Source organism: Lipotes vexillifer, unplaced genomic scaffold, assembly GCF_000442215.2.
Source record: "Lipotes vexillifer unplaced genomic scaffold, Lipotes_vexillifer_v1.1 scaffold217, whole genome shotgun sequence".
In the NCBI taxonomy this organism is placed as follows: domain Eukaryota; kingdom Metazoa; phylum Chordata; class Mammalia; order Artiodactyla; family Lipotidae; genus Lipotes; species Lipotes vexillifer.
The window spans coordinates 8,557,933-8,576,242 of NW_006788200.1; the positions used below are offsets into that span (position 1 = coordinate 8,557,933).

The 18,310-nt window shown below is 42.8% G+C and overlaps 1 protein-coding gene across 2 annotated transcripts in view; it reads left to right on the top strand.

Moving 5' to 3' along the window:
- The window catches only part of LOC103083238 (protocadherin alpha-C2), a 92,582-nt gene that overhangs the window by 36,896 nt on the left and 37,376 nt on the right, over positions 1-18,310 (top strand). The window contains exon 1 of one of the 2 annotated variants that reach the window (XM_007461483.1): positions 13,194-15,749. The exons of the other annotated variant lie outside the window; for it this stretch is intronic. Coding sequence (XP_007461545.1) covers positions 13,194-15,749 — 2,556 coding nt within the window. Of the gene's footprint in view, positions 1-13,193; positions 15,750-18,310 lie in introns of those variants that run through there. 2 annotated transcript variants of the gene reach the window in all.

Sequence of the window (18,310 nt, forward strand, 5' to 3'; positions counted from 1 at the left end):
CGGCTCACAGGCCCAGCTGCTCCGCAGCATGTGGGATCCTCCCGGACCGGGGCATGAACCCGTGTCCCCTGCATCAGCAGGCAGACCCTCAACCACTGTGCCACCAGGGAAGCCCTTCCGCTGGTTTTTGATCACAGCTCCATATTTCCATGTGTGCCAGATTTCCCCTGACTTATGATGGTCATTACCCTGAAAATAATATTTGTCAGGATATCCTGAGATCTTGAATGAAAGTGCCTTCAGGATAGATTTTTATTTACACCTGCCAGTGTCTGAAAACTACTAGCTGTAAACTGCTTTAATCTAAGTTCAAGACTTGAGGGTCTTTGGAGACTTAGACTCTATGTATACCCAGCTGGAAATCTGTGGGGTATCCAGTATCCAACCACAACTTTATAAGATTTGTTTTCCTTTCCTGTTTTCCTTCTGTTCTGGTTGGCTCCAAGTCAAACTCCCCAGCAGTTCTCTGGGCTGGAGAGTGGATAGGTTTGTTACACCATTACCTGGAGAATATAGTCCTTGGGGTTCCAGATTACTGTAGTTTGGAGATCCTATAAGAATCCTTAGTTTATGTACATTCTGGTTCTTAATTTCTGTCTTCCTCATCCCACAAATTATCTGAATTTATGTCCAAGTTTGTGTTGGCAGATGCTTTCAGAATGAAAAGCAAGTTCAAAATTCTGCTCACCTCTTTGGATTTAAGTTTCCTCCAGAATTTGTCTTAGCAGTTCCTCATTAACTTATCTGGTTTTCAGTGCCTTTAAGATAATTGTTTTAATATTTTATCCAGAATATTTACTTGCTTTTAGTAAGATGGCTGCTCTGAATAATTTAGGCTGCCATTAGCTGAGATTCCCTATTATACAGTTTTATCACCAGCAGACTAGCATCTAAGTAGTATTGAAATGCTTCATAGGGGGATTTAAATATTTTATTATTAATTTTGGAAAGAAAGTAATTCATACATTAATTCTACTATGAAATACTTAGTAACTGAACCAAGAGAGCACATGCTTTCACTTAAAACATTCAGACAATAACCTATGAGGTAAAAGAATCTGAAAAAATACATATATATATATACACATACACATATATATACATATATATGTATATATGTGTGTGTATGTATATATAACTGAATCACTGTGCTGTATACCTGACACCAACATGACATTGTAAGTCAACTATATTTCAATAAAAAAAGAAAACACAAAAACATTCAAATAATCAAACTTTATTAGAGGTGGTATTTGTGGCTGTACTTGACATATAACAATTTCTATATTTATTTATTCTAGTCACTCCATTTGACATGCTTTTTTGAGCATGAGACACTCAAAATGTGGAGACAGGTAAGATATAATCCATAACAGTGAAAGATATCTCAACAATAAACAGGTATACTGTCAAATATAATACAAACAAATTAGAGCTACAGTGAAACAAATACGTGCTACTTAGGAAGCCCAGAGGAAAAGCAACTAACTCAGTATGGTGTTTGATTTTTTTTTTTTTTTTTGGCTTCATTGGGTCTTTGTTGCTGTGCGCAGGCTTTCTCTAGTTGTGGCGAGTACGGGCTTCTCATTGCGGTGGCTTCTCTTGTGGAGCATGGGCTCTAGGTGCATAGGCTTCAGTAGTTGTGGCACGCAGGCCCTAGAGTACGCGGGCTTCAGTAGTTGTGGTGTGTGGTCTCAGTAGTTGTGGCATGTGGGCTGTAGGGCACGTGGGCTTCAGTAGTTGTGGCACACAGGCTCAATAGTTGTGGCTTGTGGCCTCTAGAGCACAGGCTCAGTAGTTGTGGTGCACAGGCTTAGTTGCTTTGCAGCATGTGGGAGCTTCCCAGACCAGGGATAGAACCTGTGTCCCCTGCATTGGCAGGCAAATTCTTAACCACTGCACCACCAGGGAAGTCCCTCCATTCACTTTTTAAAAAAAATTTATTAACTTTTGTAAGTTCCCCAAGCTTAGAACCTCAGTCTTGGGCTCGAAAGTGTGAAGATATAAAGAAAGCAGAAACAAAATTCTCAAGAAAATATATATTGAAGTCAGTGTCATTCTGTGAATTTCTTAATACGCAATTTGAAAGAGTTCCAAGATGCATTCTATTTTAAGATAACTAATGGAAATCACATAAAGGCATTAAACTTAATTTTTTTACAGCTCACTTTAACCAAGTATGCAAATATGTCTATGTCCTACTGAGATATCAAATAACATTTTTCCTCTCGAAGTTATACACATAAATTTACACAACCACCTAAGTGAATTTGTAGATGTTGTTTTTTCAGAGCTCTAGGAATTTTTTAGGAATTTATTGTTGAATAGCGTCTCTATCATTGTCATCAAGAGAAAATAAACCTCCATTCACTTATTTATTTGTTTATTTTTGTCTGCATTGGGTCTTCGTTGCTGCACTTGGGCTTTCTCTAGTTGCAGTCAGCGGGAGCTACTCTTTGTTGAGGTCTGGGGGCTTCTCATTGTGGGCTTCTCTTGTTGTGGAGCGTGGCCCGGAGGCTTCAGTAGTTGTGGCTCATGGGCTCAGTAGTTGTGGCTCACGGGCTTAGTAGTTGTGGCATGTGGGCTCTAGAGCGTCGGTTCAGTAGTTGTGGTGCCCGGGCTTAGTTGATCTGCGGCATGTGGGATCTTCCCGGACCAGGGCTTGAACCTCTGTCCCCTGCATTGGTAGGCGGATTCTTAACCACTGTGCCACCAGGGAAGTCCCTCCATTCACTTTTAATGTTGACTCAGTAACCTTGATGCATATACAAATTCTTTAATGAGCATTAAATTTGATAATTTAATTTGGTTATCTTATTGTAACACCATTGAATCCCTCCATGATTCTTTTCAAAATATGTTGGGGAGAGAATAAGAATAGGGAATAATCCATGATAATTTAATTTTCTGTGCCTACCCCCAAACTAAAATTGCCTAATTCTCAGAATTATAGCTAAATTTTTCATCCAAGGATGCAATATTCATCCTTGTACTCAGGAAACTCACAGTCTGACATTTTTAGGGTTGCTGCTACTTTCTTAACACATCATTGTTGACACCTGGAAAGAATGACTTTTTGTAACTTGAAAATCCTATTTATTCTTCAACTCCTGCTAGCTTAAGGAACACTAAATCTACATATCGTAGGAGGCATATCTGTCCAATATATCCTATATATTCATTGATTTATGAACCAGTAAATCTTTCATATACAGTTTAAATGAGCTTATGATAATTGGATCAGAGGAATACTAGTCTAGTTTGAGAGTACAGCAGAAAACCAATCATAGGAGGCTATGATGAAATTTTAATTATAAAGGATATTGAATATCTTAGGGTGACAACTCTGTTGTAATAGATGTAACATTGAGTTGGAAAGAGAGAAAGTGAGATTTTTTTCCCCAGTTCTGCTTGAAATCAACTCTGTATTTCTAGTAAATTATCAGACCATTCTATGCTTCAGTTTTATATCTTCATTAAAGTTACCACCCCATTGTCTTTGGTTCACTGGGTTTATTGGAAAATTCCCCAATAGATTTAGATAAAGAAAAGTCTCACGTTAAAGTGTTGATTGATTGGGGAGTTTTGTGTATATATATGTGTGTGTGTGTGTGTGTGTGTGTGTGTGTGCGCGCGTGTGTGTATACACACACGCGCGCACACACACACACACATATATATTTTCCTATTCAGGGCTGAAAAGCTGAAGTTGGCATCAAGCAACTTCAAGTTGTAGATGTATAAGTTAAATGATCTTTGAGACCCTTAGTTCAGAGATGCTGTATAAATAGAACCATTACTATAAATAGAACAAGATTTTTCTTCTCAATTCTATCAGTCAAGTAGAGTACACAAAAAAGGAAGGCAGAAACTTGGGCCTTTGCTGTCTTTTGACTCATCCCTCCCTTCTCCTCAGGTTATTTGGATAATTTTATGAGACTTCTATCCCCATGCTGCACCCCTCCTTTTTCTGGCTAATAATCATTGAGAATTTATACAATGAAAAATTTCCATGCTTTATCGGAATAAATGTCTAGCAGGAACTGTTGGTAGTAAGTACTATTTTTCTTTATTTTACTAAGCTGAGATTTAGAGAAAAAAAAAAAAACTTTCCCAATGACACATAATAAACAGTAGAGCCAGATCTTGAATCTTGGAGTCTGGTTTTACATAAAGCAGGATTATTGTAACAGGACCCTAAGTAGGTGCATGACCTAAGCATACAATGGGATTAAAAACCTTGAAGTGGAGTTGTGTCTATTATTGCTAGAGAAATTTAATCCTAGATCTTACTACCTAAAAGATATGTGTAAAAAGTTCTGAGGATACCACAAAATTGAAGAATCTATAAGTCTTTTCTAATTTTAATAAAAGGTTTCTAACTTTGATAAAGGTTTTAGATAACATTAATTTCTCATCAAAATGCCTTAAAGGATCTTTTAATATCACAGAATACATAGTACGTCTTTTTTTTTTTTTTTTTTTTTTTTTTTTTTTTTTTTGCGGTACGCAGGCCTCTCACTGCTGTGACCTCTCCCGTTGTGGAGCACAGGCTCCGGACGCTCAGGCTCAGCGGCCATGGCTCACGGGCCCAGCTGCTCCACGGCATGTGGGATCTTCCCAGACCAGGGCACGAACCCGTGTCCCCTGCATCGGCAGGTGGACTCTCAACCACTGCGCCACCAGGGAAGCCCCAGAGTACATCTTAACTTGGCTAATTTAGAGAATTTATGTTTTACCCACCTTATAATATACACATAACTGCTAACGGATTTATGTAACAAAATCCATCACAAGGAATACACTAATGAGATTTATATTAGAAAAGTCTGGGAATTCCCTGGCAGTCCAGTGGGTAGGACTCTCTGCATCCAATGCAGGGGGCCCGGGTTCAATCCCTGGTGGGAGAACTAAGATCCCACAAGCCAATTCATTTGTAAAACCCCATTACTTAGGCAGAATATCATAGGTGGGAAGATAGTACTGAAGGAAGAGGCTGGGATATGAAATACAAATCTATTTTGTATAACACTTTTGCTAAGGCCAGCCATTTAAAATATATATAAATATATATATAGTCCAAATACATATATATGTATGTATGTGTGTGTGTGTGTGTGTGTATGTATATATATATATATATATATATATATATATGTATATTCCAATTGAAGTCTCTAAAAGACAAAAAAATTGTAGTTATAACAACAGTTGGAGGGCTTCCCTGGTGGCACAGTGGTTGAGAGTCCGCCTGCCGATGCAGGGGACACAGGTTCGTGCCCCGGTCCGGGAAGATCCCACATGCTGTGGAGCGGCTGGGTCCGTGAGCCATGGCTGCTGAGCCTGCGCGTCCAGAGCCTGTCCTCCGCAACGGGAGAGGCCACAACAGTGAGAGGCCCGCGTACCGCAAAAGAAAAACAAAACAATTGTATAGGATCTCATAAAATACTTGGAAATTAATTGCTGGAGGCCAGTAACATGATTCTTAATTAGAAGTGCATGTGTAGTGGTCAGATGTAGTGTTACTATCTCAAGAAACAAGGGCATGGACAAGAGCTTCCTGAAGATTCTGTTAATTCCTTCACCTTTTTGGGATCCAGTTTCTTCATCAGTACCAACCTGATTGGGGATTGTGCTCTTGTGAGCATTAAATGAGTTAATATGTATAGACATAATATGTGAACAGTAGTGCTAAGGCATCAGCATGGCAAGGAGGACCCCAAAAGCCAACAGTTACTTGATACTCTGAATATATGAACAGATACTTTTGAGAATTCACCCTTTTTAGGTGGAGGTATAAGTTTGTTTTCTCCAAGCAACAAACACAATGGGTATAGAAAGGAGACACCATGGCCTTCCTTTAGACTGAGCTTAGGTCATATCCTGGAAAACAGTTCCAATTTGAGGTACCTCAACAATATCTACATTTTTTGAAATAGAAAAAAACATTATACAGATCGATGAATGCTGTGGCTAAAACCCACTTGGGAACAAGGATATTGTTTAGTGCCAAATTACCATCTTATTTTATTCTATGGCTAAAATCCCAAGAACTGCAGAGGAGAAACAGAGCCAAACAAGTTTTTCTATTAAAATAAAAGGCCTTGAGTGATGAATGGAAGCTTGGAACAGGTTTTAATGGCAATACTGGAAGCCAGAAATTAAATACAAACTTACCAATTTCTGGCATGTATTGAGTCTCAGATAGAATACTGGTACTAATGTCATTGAATTAGAATCATGTTTTACCCTAGGCAGTTGATATTCTCATTCTAGAGAGCTCAACTTGTTGCTGGATTGGCCTGGACACTTGATGCTTCCTCACTTTGAGTCATTGATAAAATATTGAATAAGGGATAAGACCAATGGTGAATCTCGGCAGTCACCTACAGGAATTTTCCTTCCAGGCTGAAGCATTCCATTAATAAACACTTTTTGTCTCACTGTTATCCAAACAATTAGGAAATCATCTAATCATACTGTCTTGCAGCCTTTCTTTCTTCCTTTTGTCTGGAAGGATATATTGGGGGGACTTTGTTTAATGTCTCCACGAATTCCAAATAGACTATGCCTGTAGCATTTCCCTTATCAATGAGTCTAGCAACTGAAAATCTAAAATGCCCATGTGAAATTTTTTTTAAGTCTATGTGGTAGGTTTGATGTTACCAGTTTTCAGTTAAGTCAAAGTAGTCCCTATAAGTGCTCATATACAGTTACTTTAGTAACAATAGAGTTCTGAAGGAGTTTATATCAAACTCAATGGCACTTTTTTTAAAAATAGGAAATTTGGTAGTCACATCTGTAAGTTCTTCTAGTACTCTGGAAGATCATTTGTCACTTGGCTTACTTATAGCACTTTTATGCTTCCTATCTCCTCACTGACCTTGAGGTTCAAGTTCTACTGAAACATTTTGTTCAATGAAAAATAAAGAATTTGGGTGAGATACTTTCTAAATCTCTCTCAACCTTTAATATTCTGTGATTCTTGGTAGGCCATCTCAATTGAAAATACTGATAGAGAAGCAAAGCCCTCAAATAATTGAATAGTTTGATTTTATCTCTTATTTTACACAATCTGTCCCAAGCCTTTAATGTATTCTCTGTTTTTACTAGTACTTGTCCAAAGATAGTTTGAGTTCCTTTGTTTATTCTAAGCAATTTTCAGATGCCTCAGTCAAAAATCAACAGTATATTAATTTCTCAGAACTATCAATAAAAACTTAGAGAATCTTTCCCTAAAAGTTAATGCAGGGCTTCCCTGGTGGCGCAGTGCTTGAGAGTCCGCCTGCCGATGCAGGAGACGCGGGTTCGTGCCCCGTTTCGGGAAGATCCCACATGCCGCGGAGCGGCTGGGCCCGTGAGCCATGGCCGCTGAGCCTGCACGTCCGGAGCCTGTGCTCCGCAAATGGGAGAGGCCGCAACAGTGAGAGGCCCGCATAACGCAAGGAAAAAAAAAAAAAAAAAAAGTTAATGCATTCCCTCTGGAGGGAAGGGACTGTGGAAAAAATTCAGCCATAATGTTATTTGAAAAATCTTTTTTATCTCTCCAACCATTGGATGCTGTACCTGTGACAAACGCTGTAATCATGTTGGTAAGCATTTTCCTTCTGAAGATGCATAAGGATCAGATGTGCAGTTCTTTTATAATAAGGTGGAATTTTAAAACTATTTTGGATCACACTAAGCATTGGGATGTTCATTTGTTTCTGTTTTTAAATTATATATCGTGCTCAGTTTGTGGGACAACATAGATATACAACTTAAAATTGAAAATTAGAACCTTCCCTATTTGGCAGATACTCCCATAATGGTCAGCCCAAAGCCTGATGCAACTAATGAGCATGTCCCCTTGCCCTGTGGCCAAAAGACTCCAGATTGTTTGGTTCCCCAAAGTAAAATGATTTGTAATGGCACTAATAATAGAGAAAGGAAAATTTATGTGAATTAGGAGAGTTCACTGAGTACCAGTATTTGTCTTTCTTCTTTTTTAAAAAATATTTACTTATTTATTTGACTGCTCCAGGTCTTAGTTGGCATGTGGGATCTTCGTTGCCACATGTGGGATCTTTTCTCTTTTTTTAGTTGTGGCACGCGGGATCTTTAGTTGCGGCATGGGGGATCTAGTTCCTTGACCAAGGATAGAACCCGGGCCCCCTGCATTGGGAGTCTTAACCACTGGACCACCAGGGAAGTCCCATACCAGTATTTTTCTTAGAGGCTTAATTGGGTTGTGTTCTGATTGGTTTTGCTCCTGTGTCCAATGACCTTGTGATAGATGCATTTTACAGATACAATTAAGGGATACTATTTCAAAGTTCTCCATCTAACATGGGGGTAAACAAAATCATGTCTTTTTGTGGCACTTCTCGTATCATGTCACTTTCCATGTTAGTTATGAGCAAGGAATACCTTTATTTTACAGTTTATAATTATAATATAAAGTAGAAAGAGTGATAATACTTTTGAGCAGAGCCTTTCTTAGCGTCCAGCAACTTCATTAGTAGGATTCAGTTCTCCAGGTTTGAAATATTTTGAATTTCAAAATTTAAAGGAAGTAAAATCATTGCAGGCTCTTGAGCCTTCTCACCGTTAGACCTGGGGAAAAAAGGGAGAAGCAGCAGCACTTCTTGAATCTGCTAAAAAAGGATCTGAAGAAAATGAAACAGCCATCGCTTATTTATTGAGAGTCTGTAAGTTTTCCTACACTGTAAGGAAATACACAGACATATACGACATGGCTTCTGCTTGTAGGTTGTGTATAATTAAGGTAAGGAAATAATACTAAAGCATTTGGATGAATTAAAGAATGACACATTCAGAATTCTGAATGTCAGCATTGAGAGAGATGTAGACTATGAAAGAGAAAAAAAAGTATGTTTAGAGTAGACAATGTTTCATGGATTAGGTAGGTTTTAAGATGGACATTGAAATATAGAGAACATTTAAAAGGGGGAGAGAAAAGATGAAGCTATTTCTATTTGACAGGATTGCACAGGTAAAGTTGTAAATTTAGTTCTGTTCAAGAAACATTAATTAAGTACCTCTGTGCCAAGCTCTACACTGGGCACTAGAGATTACAGCATTTTGGGGAACACTTCTGTACTCTGTTGCTAAAGTATTTTCACATATCCTAAAAAGGTGAATCTCTTGTGAGGGAACAAATCCCTTGAAGGAATTCTCATGATGGAAGTCCCTTTTCTTTGCTGATATAGAAAGGGACTGGTTTTTGTTTTCAAAATATAGGCTAAGCTCTAGAAATAATTGGGTAAGCTTAACTTTGGTGCACACTCATCTTCTCCATCATCACTGACTTCCTGTCTGGCATAGTTACCGGTGCTTATCTCTGTTTGATACCTTAAAGGGCCATGCTGTATATAGACTGTCAACTAAGGTTATCTGATGCTAATAAATTGTTGCATTTAATAATAACAATAATAATGATAATAATAACATACTTGTCAATTACTATGCAGATTGGTTTTTCTTCTTTCCAGTTTTATTGAGATATAATTGACATACAGCATTGTATAATTTTAAGGTGTACAGCATGATGATTTAAGTTACGTACATCATGAAATGATTACCACAATAAGTTTAATGAACATCCATTATCTCATATAGATAGAAAATAAAGAAAAACTTTTTCCTCGTGATGAGAACTCTTAGGATTTATTCTCTTAACAGCTTTCATGTATAGCATACAGCAGCGTTAATTATATTTATCATGTTGTACATTATATCCCTAGTACTACTTATTTATCTTATAACTTGCAGTTTGTACCTTTTGACTACCTTCATCTAAACTCCCCTCTCCTACCTGCCCCCCACCTCTGGTAACCACAGATCTTCTTTCTTTTTTAAAAAATTTTATTGGAGTATAGTTGATTTACAGTGTTGTGTGATTTCTTTTTCTGTGTGTTTGTTTGTGAAGTATAATTGACGAACAGCACTGTGTTAATTTCTGGTACACAACATAGTGATTCAATATTTCTATGTGTTACAAAATGATCACCGTGATAAGTCTAGTTAGCGTTTGTCACCATACAAAGATATCACATTATTATTGACTGTATTCCCCATAGAGTACATTTCATACCTGTGACTTATTTATTTTGTAAGTGGAAGTTTATACCTCTTAATCTCTCTCAGATTGTTTTATATACATCATCTCATGTAATCGTAATGATTCTATGAGTTTACTTAAAATTGTCTTCCCCAATTAAAATGAGTACACTGAAGCTTAGGTTAAGTAACATGACCAAGGCCACACGGTTAGTCGTTGGCAGGGGTGTGACTGACTTCAAAATCTGCGCTATTCTGCTTTTCAATAGGGGGTTCTTGAAGGTCCAAGGAAAGGAAGGAATGCATAGTGGTGTGGCTGAGGCATTAGTATTAATATTCGTAGACAGGGCACTTGCCAGCAATCTAAGCAATCCTACTCCACCAACTAGTAAGGTTGGCATGAGACATGTACAATAGTATGAGCAACTAAATCATTGTAGTGCCAGATACAGAGTTTGCCATCTCTTTAGTACGTCTTTGAAGAGGTGGCTGATTTGTGTTGGTGCTATGTTTGTCTTCTCAGCCACTGAGGGAGTAGGTAGTAGTTGAAGCTTATGATCCCAACACATCAAAATGGACAACCTGGCAGATGTCCTTGCTGGAAGATGACAAGATTGCTAATAGAGGAGCCCTGATTTTTCTCCTGAGATTTGACACTTGGGGGCTTCCATTAAAAACATTACCAAGCCTCTGTCATTTTAATCTCTTCTTTAAGTGCCTGTGATCTCTTCAGGGGCACAGGTCCACACATGGTCAATGCCTAGTGACCAGGTTTCAGAGCTGTGGGCAGAGATGGCAGCAACTGTGAAAGCCTGGGAGGAGATGGGGGAAGAAAAGGTCATTCTTCCTGACAACTTATAACTTGATTCCACCTATAACCCATTTATTTTCAGAAATAAGTAATGGGTGAAGACATAGGCCAGGCCTACATTTCATGCACTTGAGAGTTAAAGGCTTTCTGAGATCAAATTACCACAGCAGAGACAGAGTTACTGTAGGGACATTTTGGGAGGAAGCAGACAGAGAGGGAGAAGCCAGAGGCTTAAGAACAGAAACAGAAATAGAATGTGATGGAAATTGCTTCCCACTTTGCACTCCTGAGGGAACAAAGAGGACAAATAAGAAGCAGCAGGGATAGGAGGAAGCTGGGAGCTTCTCTGGAATAAAATGGGTTAGGTTGTGGAGTTGTCAGCTGCTGTACTTGGTAGGTGGGAAGAAGAGATGTGCTAGTCCAGGCCTTTGAAACCTGGGTGTCTTGGCCCCTTCAACTATGCCCTGAAGGAGGGAAGCGTGCCAAATGTCAGGTCTCCTAGTTTTGTTCCAGTTCATAGCTAGCAAATGACAGCAGAAGATCTAGGGGTGAGAGGATGCTGAGAGAAAGAAGGAGAAAGAACACTTTAGTGAGTGCTTTTGTACAAGTGAGACAATGAATTTTAAACTCTTGTAGAATAGATGGGAGGGCCTGGGAACAGTGGATGTTCAAAACAGAGAAACAGAGGCAATGACACAGAACAGAAAGGCTTCCTCTGATCCTTCTGCCTTCTTGTTTACTGACAATTGGTTATCCTTTTTGTTGCCTCTGCAGCAATACAAGGGGGGAGTCTTAGGGGAACAGAGACCCAGAGGGGTAAAGGAACCTTATATTTATGTAAGATGAGCTGCAGCCATTGAAATTGCTGGCTATTGTGAGATAAATCCCAGCCTTCCACATTTCGCTTAGTAACAGCAGACTTTTCACTGCAAAGCATTAATGGAGTCCAAATTCCAGCCAGGCTTGGGAAATCAAGAGTAACTCTCTTGATGTAATGGTTTTGCAGGCTCTTGAAGACATTGTCATCTGTTAAAGAAAAAAATTTAAATCACTCTTGAAAGAAAGAAAATGTCTTGGGTGATAAATGAAAAAAATTTGAAGTAAAATGAGGAAAAGCTTGAGGGAAGAATCTCTTTAAAATTTTACCAGATTCTCCCCACTATGATCAAAAGGGGTTAAATAAGAGCTTAGCCTGCAGCTTCATGGAACCAATTTTTTAAAGAAAGAATATTAAAACCTGAAATATTGGTTATTTGCCAAGGCACACACTGGAAGTAAAAGCCACTTGGCTAGGAGCAGAATTGAGTGTTGGATCGCAGGATGCTAATTTTAGGCTTGCTCCGCGAAAGATGACAGCACTTGCCACCCCCCCTCCCTCCGCCCTAGAAGTTTCTGCAGTATTTAGGAGTATTCAGGGAAAATGTTGGTGTCAGGGAAATAATCCCCATCATCAGTAAGCCCAGAGCGCCTCACTTGCGTTTGTTTCTTTGAACGTGGAGCCGCCGCCCAGATATCCGTACTTAGCCAAGGCCCTCGGTGTATTTTCTTGACTTGCGCTTGGAAATCTTTTTCTGGGAGCTGAAAGCCCGAGTCCTAGAGACTTAACTGCTTTTCCTAGAATAATCTCCTTACAAGACCAGTTCAGCAGCCGAGGGACCGTGGAGACTGGCTGAACAGGACAGTGGGGGCAGGGAAAAAGGGAGTGGCCGTGTTCCCGGGGTCTGCTGGGATCCGGCCGGTCCGGGGCGGAGGAGCTGGGGCTGGAGTGGCTGGGGGGGCGAATAATCTCCTTACAAGACCAGTTCAGCAGCCGAGGGACCGTGGAGACTGGCTGAACAGGACAGTGGGGGCAGGGAAAAAGGGAGTGGCCGTGTTCCCGGGGTCTGCTGGGATCCGGCCGGTCCGGGGCGGAGGAGCTGGGGCTGGAGTGGCTGGAGCGACTGGACAGTCCGGGTCGCCGTCCGCCACTTCGGTGCGGAATCGGAGCCGGACTTGCTGAGCATTCTTCCCCCTCCTCTTCTGCTTCCTCTTCCCTCCTCCTGGACCAGCAGCGGCGGCGGCGGCGGCGGCGGCGGCAGGAAACGAAGCTGGGCTGAGCGACCCTGAGGCGAGCGGAGGAGCTGGAATATGGGGAATCAGAGCGGGCGGCGGGGCCAGGAGCCCTCCGGAGGGCCCACGAGGGGAACGGCCCCGGCGTTTGCTAGCTCGTGAGGCGTGGGGGAGCGGGCGCAGGGCGGCACGAGCGGAGGCGGAGGCGGAGGCGCGGCTCCGGCGTGGAGCACGGCTGGGGAAGCTGCTGCCTCCGGCGCGGCCGGTGGCTATGGAGCTGGCGGGCACCAGACCTGTGGCGACAGAGCATCCCCGGCTCCGGACGCCCATGTTCTGGCTGCTGCTGCTTTTCCTGCTGCTACTGCTGCTGCCGGGTCCAGCGGCCTCCCAGCTGCGATACTCGGTGCCAGAGGAGCAGACACCTGGCGCGCTTGTGGGCAACGTGGCTCGCGCACTGGGGCTGGAGCTGCGGCGCTTGGGGCCGGGCTGCCTGCGTATGAACCACCTGGGTGCGCCCAGCCCTCGTTACCTGGAGCTGGACCTGACCAGTGGAGCTCTCTTCGTCAACGAGCGCATTGACCGGGAGGCGCTGTGTGAGCAAAGGCCTCGCTGCCTGCTCAGCCTGGAAGTGCTGGCGCACAGCCCCGTGGCGGTGAGTGCCGTGGAGGTGGAGGTACTGGACATCAACGACAACTCGCCGCGCTTCCCGCGGCCCGACTACCAGCTTCAGGTAAGTGAATCGGTGGCACCTGGAGCGCGCTTTCACATAGAGAGCGCGCAGGACCCCGACGTGGGCACCAACTCGGTGCAGACCTACGAGCTCAGCCCCAGCGAGCAGTTCGAGCTGGACCTGAAACCCCTGCAGGAGAACAGTAAAGTGCTGGAGCTGGTGCTGCGTAAGGGCCTAGACCGCGAGCAGGCAGTCTTGCACCACCTGGTTCTCACAGCTGTGGACGGGGGCAGCCCAGCCCGCTCAGGCACCGCGCAGATCTCTGTGCTTGTCCTGGACACTAACGACAATTCTCCCGCCTTCGACCAGTCCACTTACCGCGTCCAGCTTCGGGAGGACGCTCCCCCAGGCACATTGGTGGTGAAGCTGAATGCCTCAGACCCGGATGAGGGCTCCAATGGCGAGCTCACGTACTCCTTGAGCAGCTACACGTCGGACCGGGAGAGGCAGCTCTTCAGCATCGACGCCAGCACGGGGGAAGTGCGGGTAAGTGGAGAGCTGGATTATGAGGAGGCCTCTTCCTACCAGATCTATGTGCAGGCAACAGACCGGGGCCCAGTGCCCATGGTGGGTCACTGCAAGGTGCTGGTGGACATCGTGGATGTGAATGATAACGCACCAGAGGTGGTGCTCACGGACCTGTACAGCCCAGTGCCTGAGGATGCTGCCCCCAACACCGTTGTGGCCCTTCTCAGTGTCAATGACCAAGATTCAGGTCCCAACCGGAAAGTGAGCCTGGGCCTGGAGGCCACACTGCCTTTCCGACTGAATGGCTTTGGAAACTCTTACACACTGGTAGTGAGTGGCCCCCTGGACAGGGAGCAGGTGGCTGCCTACAACATCACAGTGACAGCCACTGATGGGGGAGTACCACAGCTCACATCCCAGCGGACACTGCAGGTTGAGATCTCCGACATCAATGACAATCCACCCAGCTTCCTGAAGGACTCCTACTCCATTTACATCGAGGAAAACAATTTGCCAGGGGTGTTGCTCTGCACTGTGCAAGCCACAGACCCAGATGAAAAGGAGAATTCGGAGGTGACCTACTCCCTCATGGAGAGGGAGATTCAAGGGCTGCCAGTCACCTCCTATATCTCCATTAACAGTGTCAGTGGCAGCCTTTATGCTGTCAACTCCTTTGATTATGAGAAATTTCGGGAGTTCTTTGTGACTGTGGAGGCCCGGGACAAGGGGAGCCCACCACTGAGCAGCACTGTGACCACCAACGTGTATGTAGTGGACGTGAATGACCATGCCCCTCACATCCTATACCCTACCTCAACCAATTCGTCAGCAGCCATTGAAATGGTGCCTCGAACTGCCCCTGCTGGCTACCTGGTCACTAAAGTCATAGCCATGGACTCAGACTCTGGGCAGAATGCTTGGCTCTTTTACCATCTGGCCCAGATTTCTGACCTGGACCTCTTTAAAGTAGAGCTACATACAGGAGAAATTAGGACTACCAGGAAGATGGGAGATGAGAGTGGAACCACTTTCAACCTGACCGTGGTGGTCCGAGACAATGGAGAGCCATCGCTGTCAGCCTCTGTGGCCATTACAGTAGCTGTAGTGGATAGGGTTTCCAAAATCCTCCCTGACACTCAGAGACGTGTGAGAAGTCCTCGGACATACTCTGAAATTACACTTTATCTAATAATAGCATTAAGCACAGTGTCTTTTATATTTCTTTTGACAATCATTGTTTTGAGCATCATCAAGTGCTACCGCTACACTGCTTATGGCACTGCGTGCTGTGGAGGCTTCTGTGGAGTGAGGGAGAGGTGCCCTGCAGAACTCTACAAACAGGCCAACAACAATATTGATGCCAGGATACCACACGGCCTCAAAGTGCAGCCTCACTTCATTGAAGTGCGAGGGAACGGCTCCCTCACCAAGACCTACTGCTACAAGGCCTGTCTGACAGCAGGCTCAGGGAGTGACACTTTCATGTTTTACAATACAGGGGCTCAGACAGGACTGGGACCTGGGGGAGCCCAAGCAGCAGCAGGTGACAGCAGGCACCTCACAGGCCAAAGTGGACAGAGTGCTGGGAACCTGATTATTCTAAAAAACGAAGCTGTTTCTCAAAATGAGGTGAGATAGTAGTCAAGGGGTCTTCCACAAAGTCATGCATTTTTCACATTCCCCCCGGCCCCCTCCCAGTATCATGTAGTTGGCTTTCTCGAGTTATTAACAATGACAAGGGTTATCTGGTAAACTGAGTGTGTGTGTGTGTGTGTGTGTGTGTGTGTGTGTGTGTGTGTGTATTACCTGTGATTGGATTATAATCTGCTATGTTTCCTCTCTAGAAAAATAGGACTAGAGAATTGTTTTACTTTCCATTTTCTTTTCAGATATATGAAACCTTGACCATAAAATTGTTTGAGAAATGAGGATTTGTCTTAATTATGTGGTGTTAAAGCACAGCTCTGTAGAGAAATAGAATAGGCCTGAGAATAAGATGATGCTATAGAGGGTAACATGAGATTCAAGGAGAAATGGCCTGTGCTGTATCATCTACAGGGAAGGTTCCCTTTTGAAATCCTACAGGAGTGTTGTTTTTCAAAAGCTCTGAAACCTCTCGGGGCTGTGGTGGTCACCTCTGTATGCTGTCCCTGTTTATACCATGGACTATCTACAATGAAATGTATCCAGTTAATATTTCTGGTAATTGCATTGAACTAATGTGATGAGATCTGCTAGAAATTCATGTCAGAGGTGATAAAGCCATAGAATGTGGACCTCACACTGAAGACAAAGTTTGATTTGGCTGTTTGCTGTGGTAACTGTTCTGTTGGGGCTGTCGGAGGAGATGAATGATGGTATGGCAGGCATCCAAGAACCAATTTGTCTGCTTGGGCCAGGGAGGTGGTAGAATGAGTGGATAAGGAATGTGGGGGATATGGTGAAGACCAGGACAAGCTGGGGTTGGGGAGAAAGAATTCTGCCACTAGTTATCTTTCTTGGCCTTGTGTGAACTCCTTGTAAGAGGATTTCCCTGCATGTAGCATAAATGTAATCTTCTGATTTCCTCTTGAGAATTCCTAAGGTTTTGATGAGATGTGAAGCAGCCTCTTCAAGCCCCTCATGTCCTTAAGTTAAATGACAGTACTTTAAATGGTACTTCAGCATGTTCCAAAGCACACATTCAATTTCTGGGTCTAGCTACGAAAGACTTGGAAAGTGGATGGCTTACTGTACATGAGAGACAGAGAGACAGGTGTTAGTAGATACACTGGTTTTAAGTAGGTGTAAGGCCAGTTTGCTCAGTATATGAAGGATATATATAAATTGTTGGACAGTGCATGTGTTTGTGTAGTGTGTTTGTCTCCATATGCATGCTTGAAATAATAGAACTCTGCTTTGTGATACTTTAAACTTGGATTTCAGAAGCCAAAATTTTGTCCCATAAAAAGTGATGAGTTGTTTCTTCCCAAACAGCTACTTTGTAGCTAGGACTTTCAGAGGTCCTACAAAATGAGTTAATAATATCTGTCCCTCCTATATTTTTGTGATGTGTTTTCACTGACATATTGTTGTCTTTTTATTAATGTCCATAGTTTCACATTCTAAATTCATGCTCATCTTCAGGAAATTAATGCATAAGCACAGAAAAGAACAGAGATGGATTGAGAGAATTTCCATGTACATTATAGGTAGATTTATCAGAAGAGCCTGATGTTAGTCAATGCTGAGCAGCCACGGGAGGCAGATTGCAGGTTAAGAAGAATGGGGTGGGGGAGGGGAAATCAAAGAGCCTCCAGAATTCTTTAGATCATAGCTTTTGGCAGCATGTAGAAAGGCTTAATTTTAAATAAGGATGCTGTAGACATTTGCTGAACAAATTACTGTGAAGTCCTTTTGGGCCTGGGGTGGGCTGCAGGTGGTAAAGAGGCACAGAGAGCAGGCCAGGCAAGCTTTGCAACCAGCTGTGAGCCGGAAGCGCAGGCGAGTGACACTTTCACCCTCTCTCCTGACTCAAAGCTTGGGACAATTTGATAACGTGAACTATTTCTGTCTTATACTGACCTGTGTGTTAATATGTGCTTTGGTTCACAAACCTTTAATTTAGGGAGAAAATTATGTCAGAAAAGTGCTTGCTTTTGTGGGATTTTGCCAGGAGAGTACATGATTTTAATAAAGGCAAATTTTTGCCAGACACTTTTGGAAATCCAGTGAAGAGAGCCCTAAGATCTACAGCTCCTGGAATTATTGCGGTTATAGGTAGAGAGTTAGCCACGTTGTCATAGCATGGCAAAATGGGGACAAAAATCACTCAACTCTGAAAGTCATCACTGCTAGATCAACCTGTTAAATTCTCACGTTAGGCTTTCTTTCTTCCCTACCCAGTCACTGCAGATGGCAGGAGAGTCCTGGGGTGCAATTGATTCCATGTGCCTACATTAAAATTAGATGGGGATCGGAAAGGATGAGTAAGGGAATTTGCGCTCACCGACCACCCCACTATACAAAAATATTCTGCACTGCAATACATGTATGGTTTCATTACCTGTAAGTCATACATTAAACAAATATTTATCAACATCTAGCACATGAGGAAACAAGCTCAGAGAGGTTAAGTAACACACACAGTCACTCTACTAGTGGTATTGTAAGTCATATCTGTCTGACTCCAAAGACTGTGCTTTTTGAAA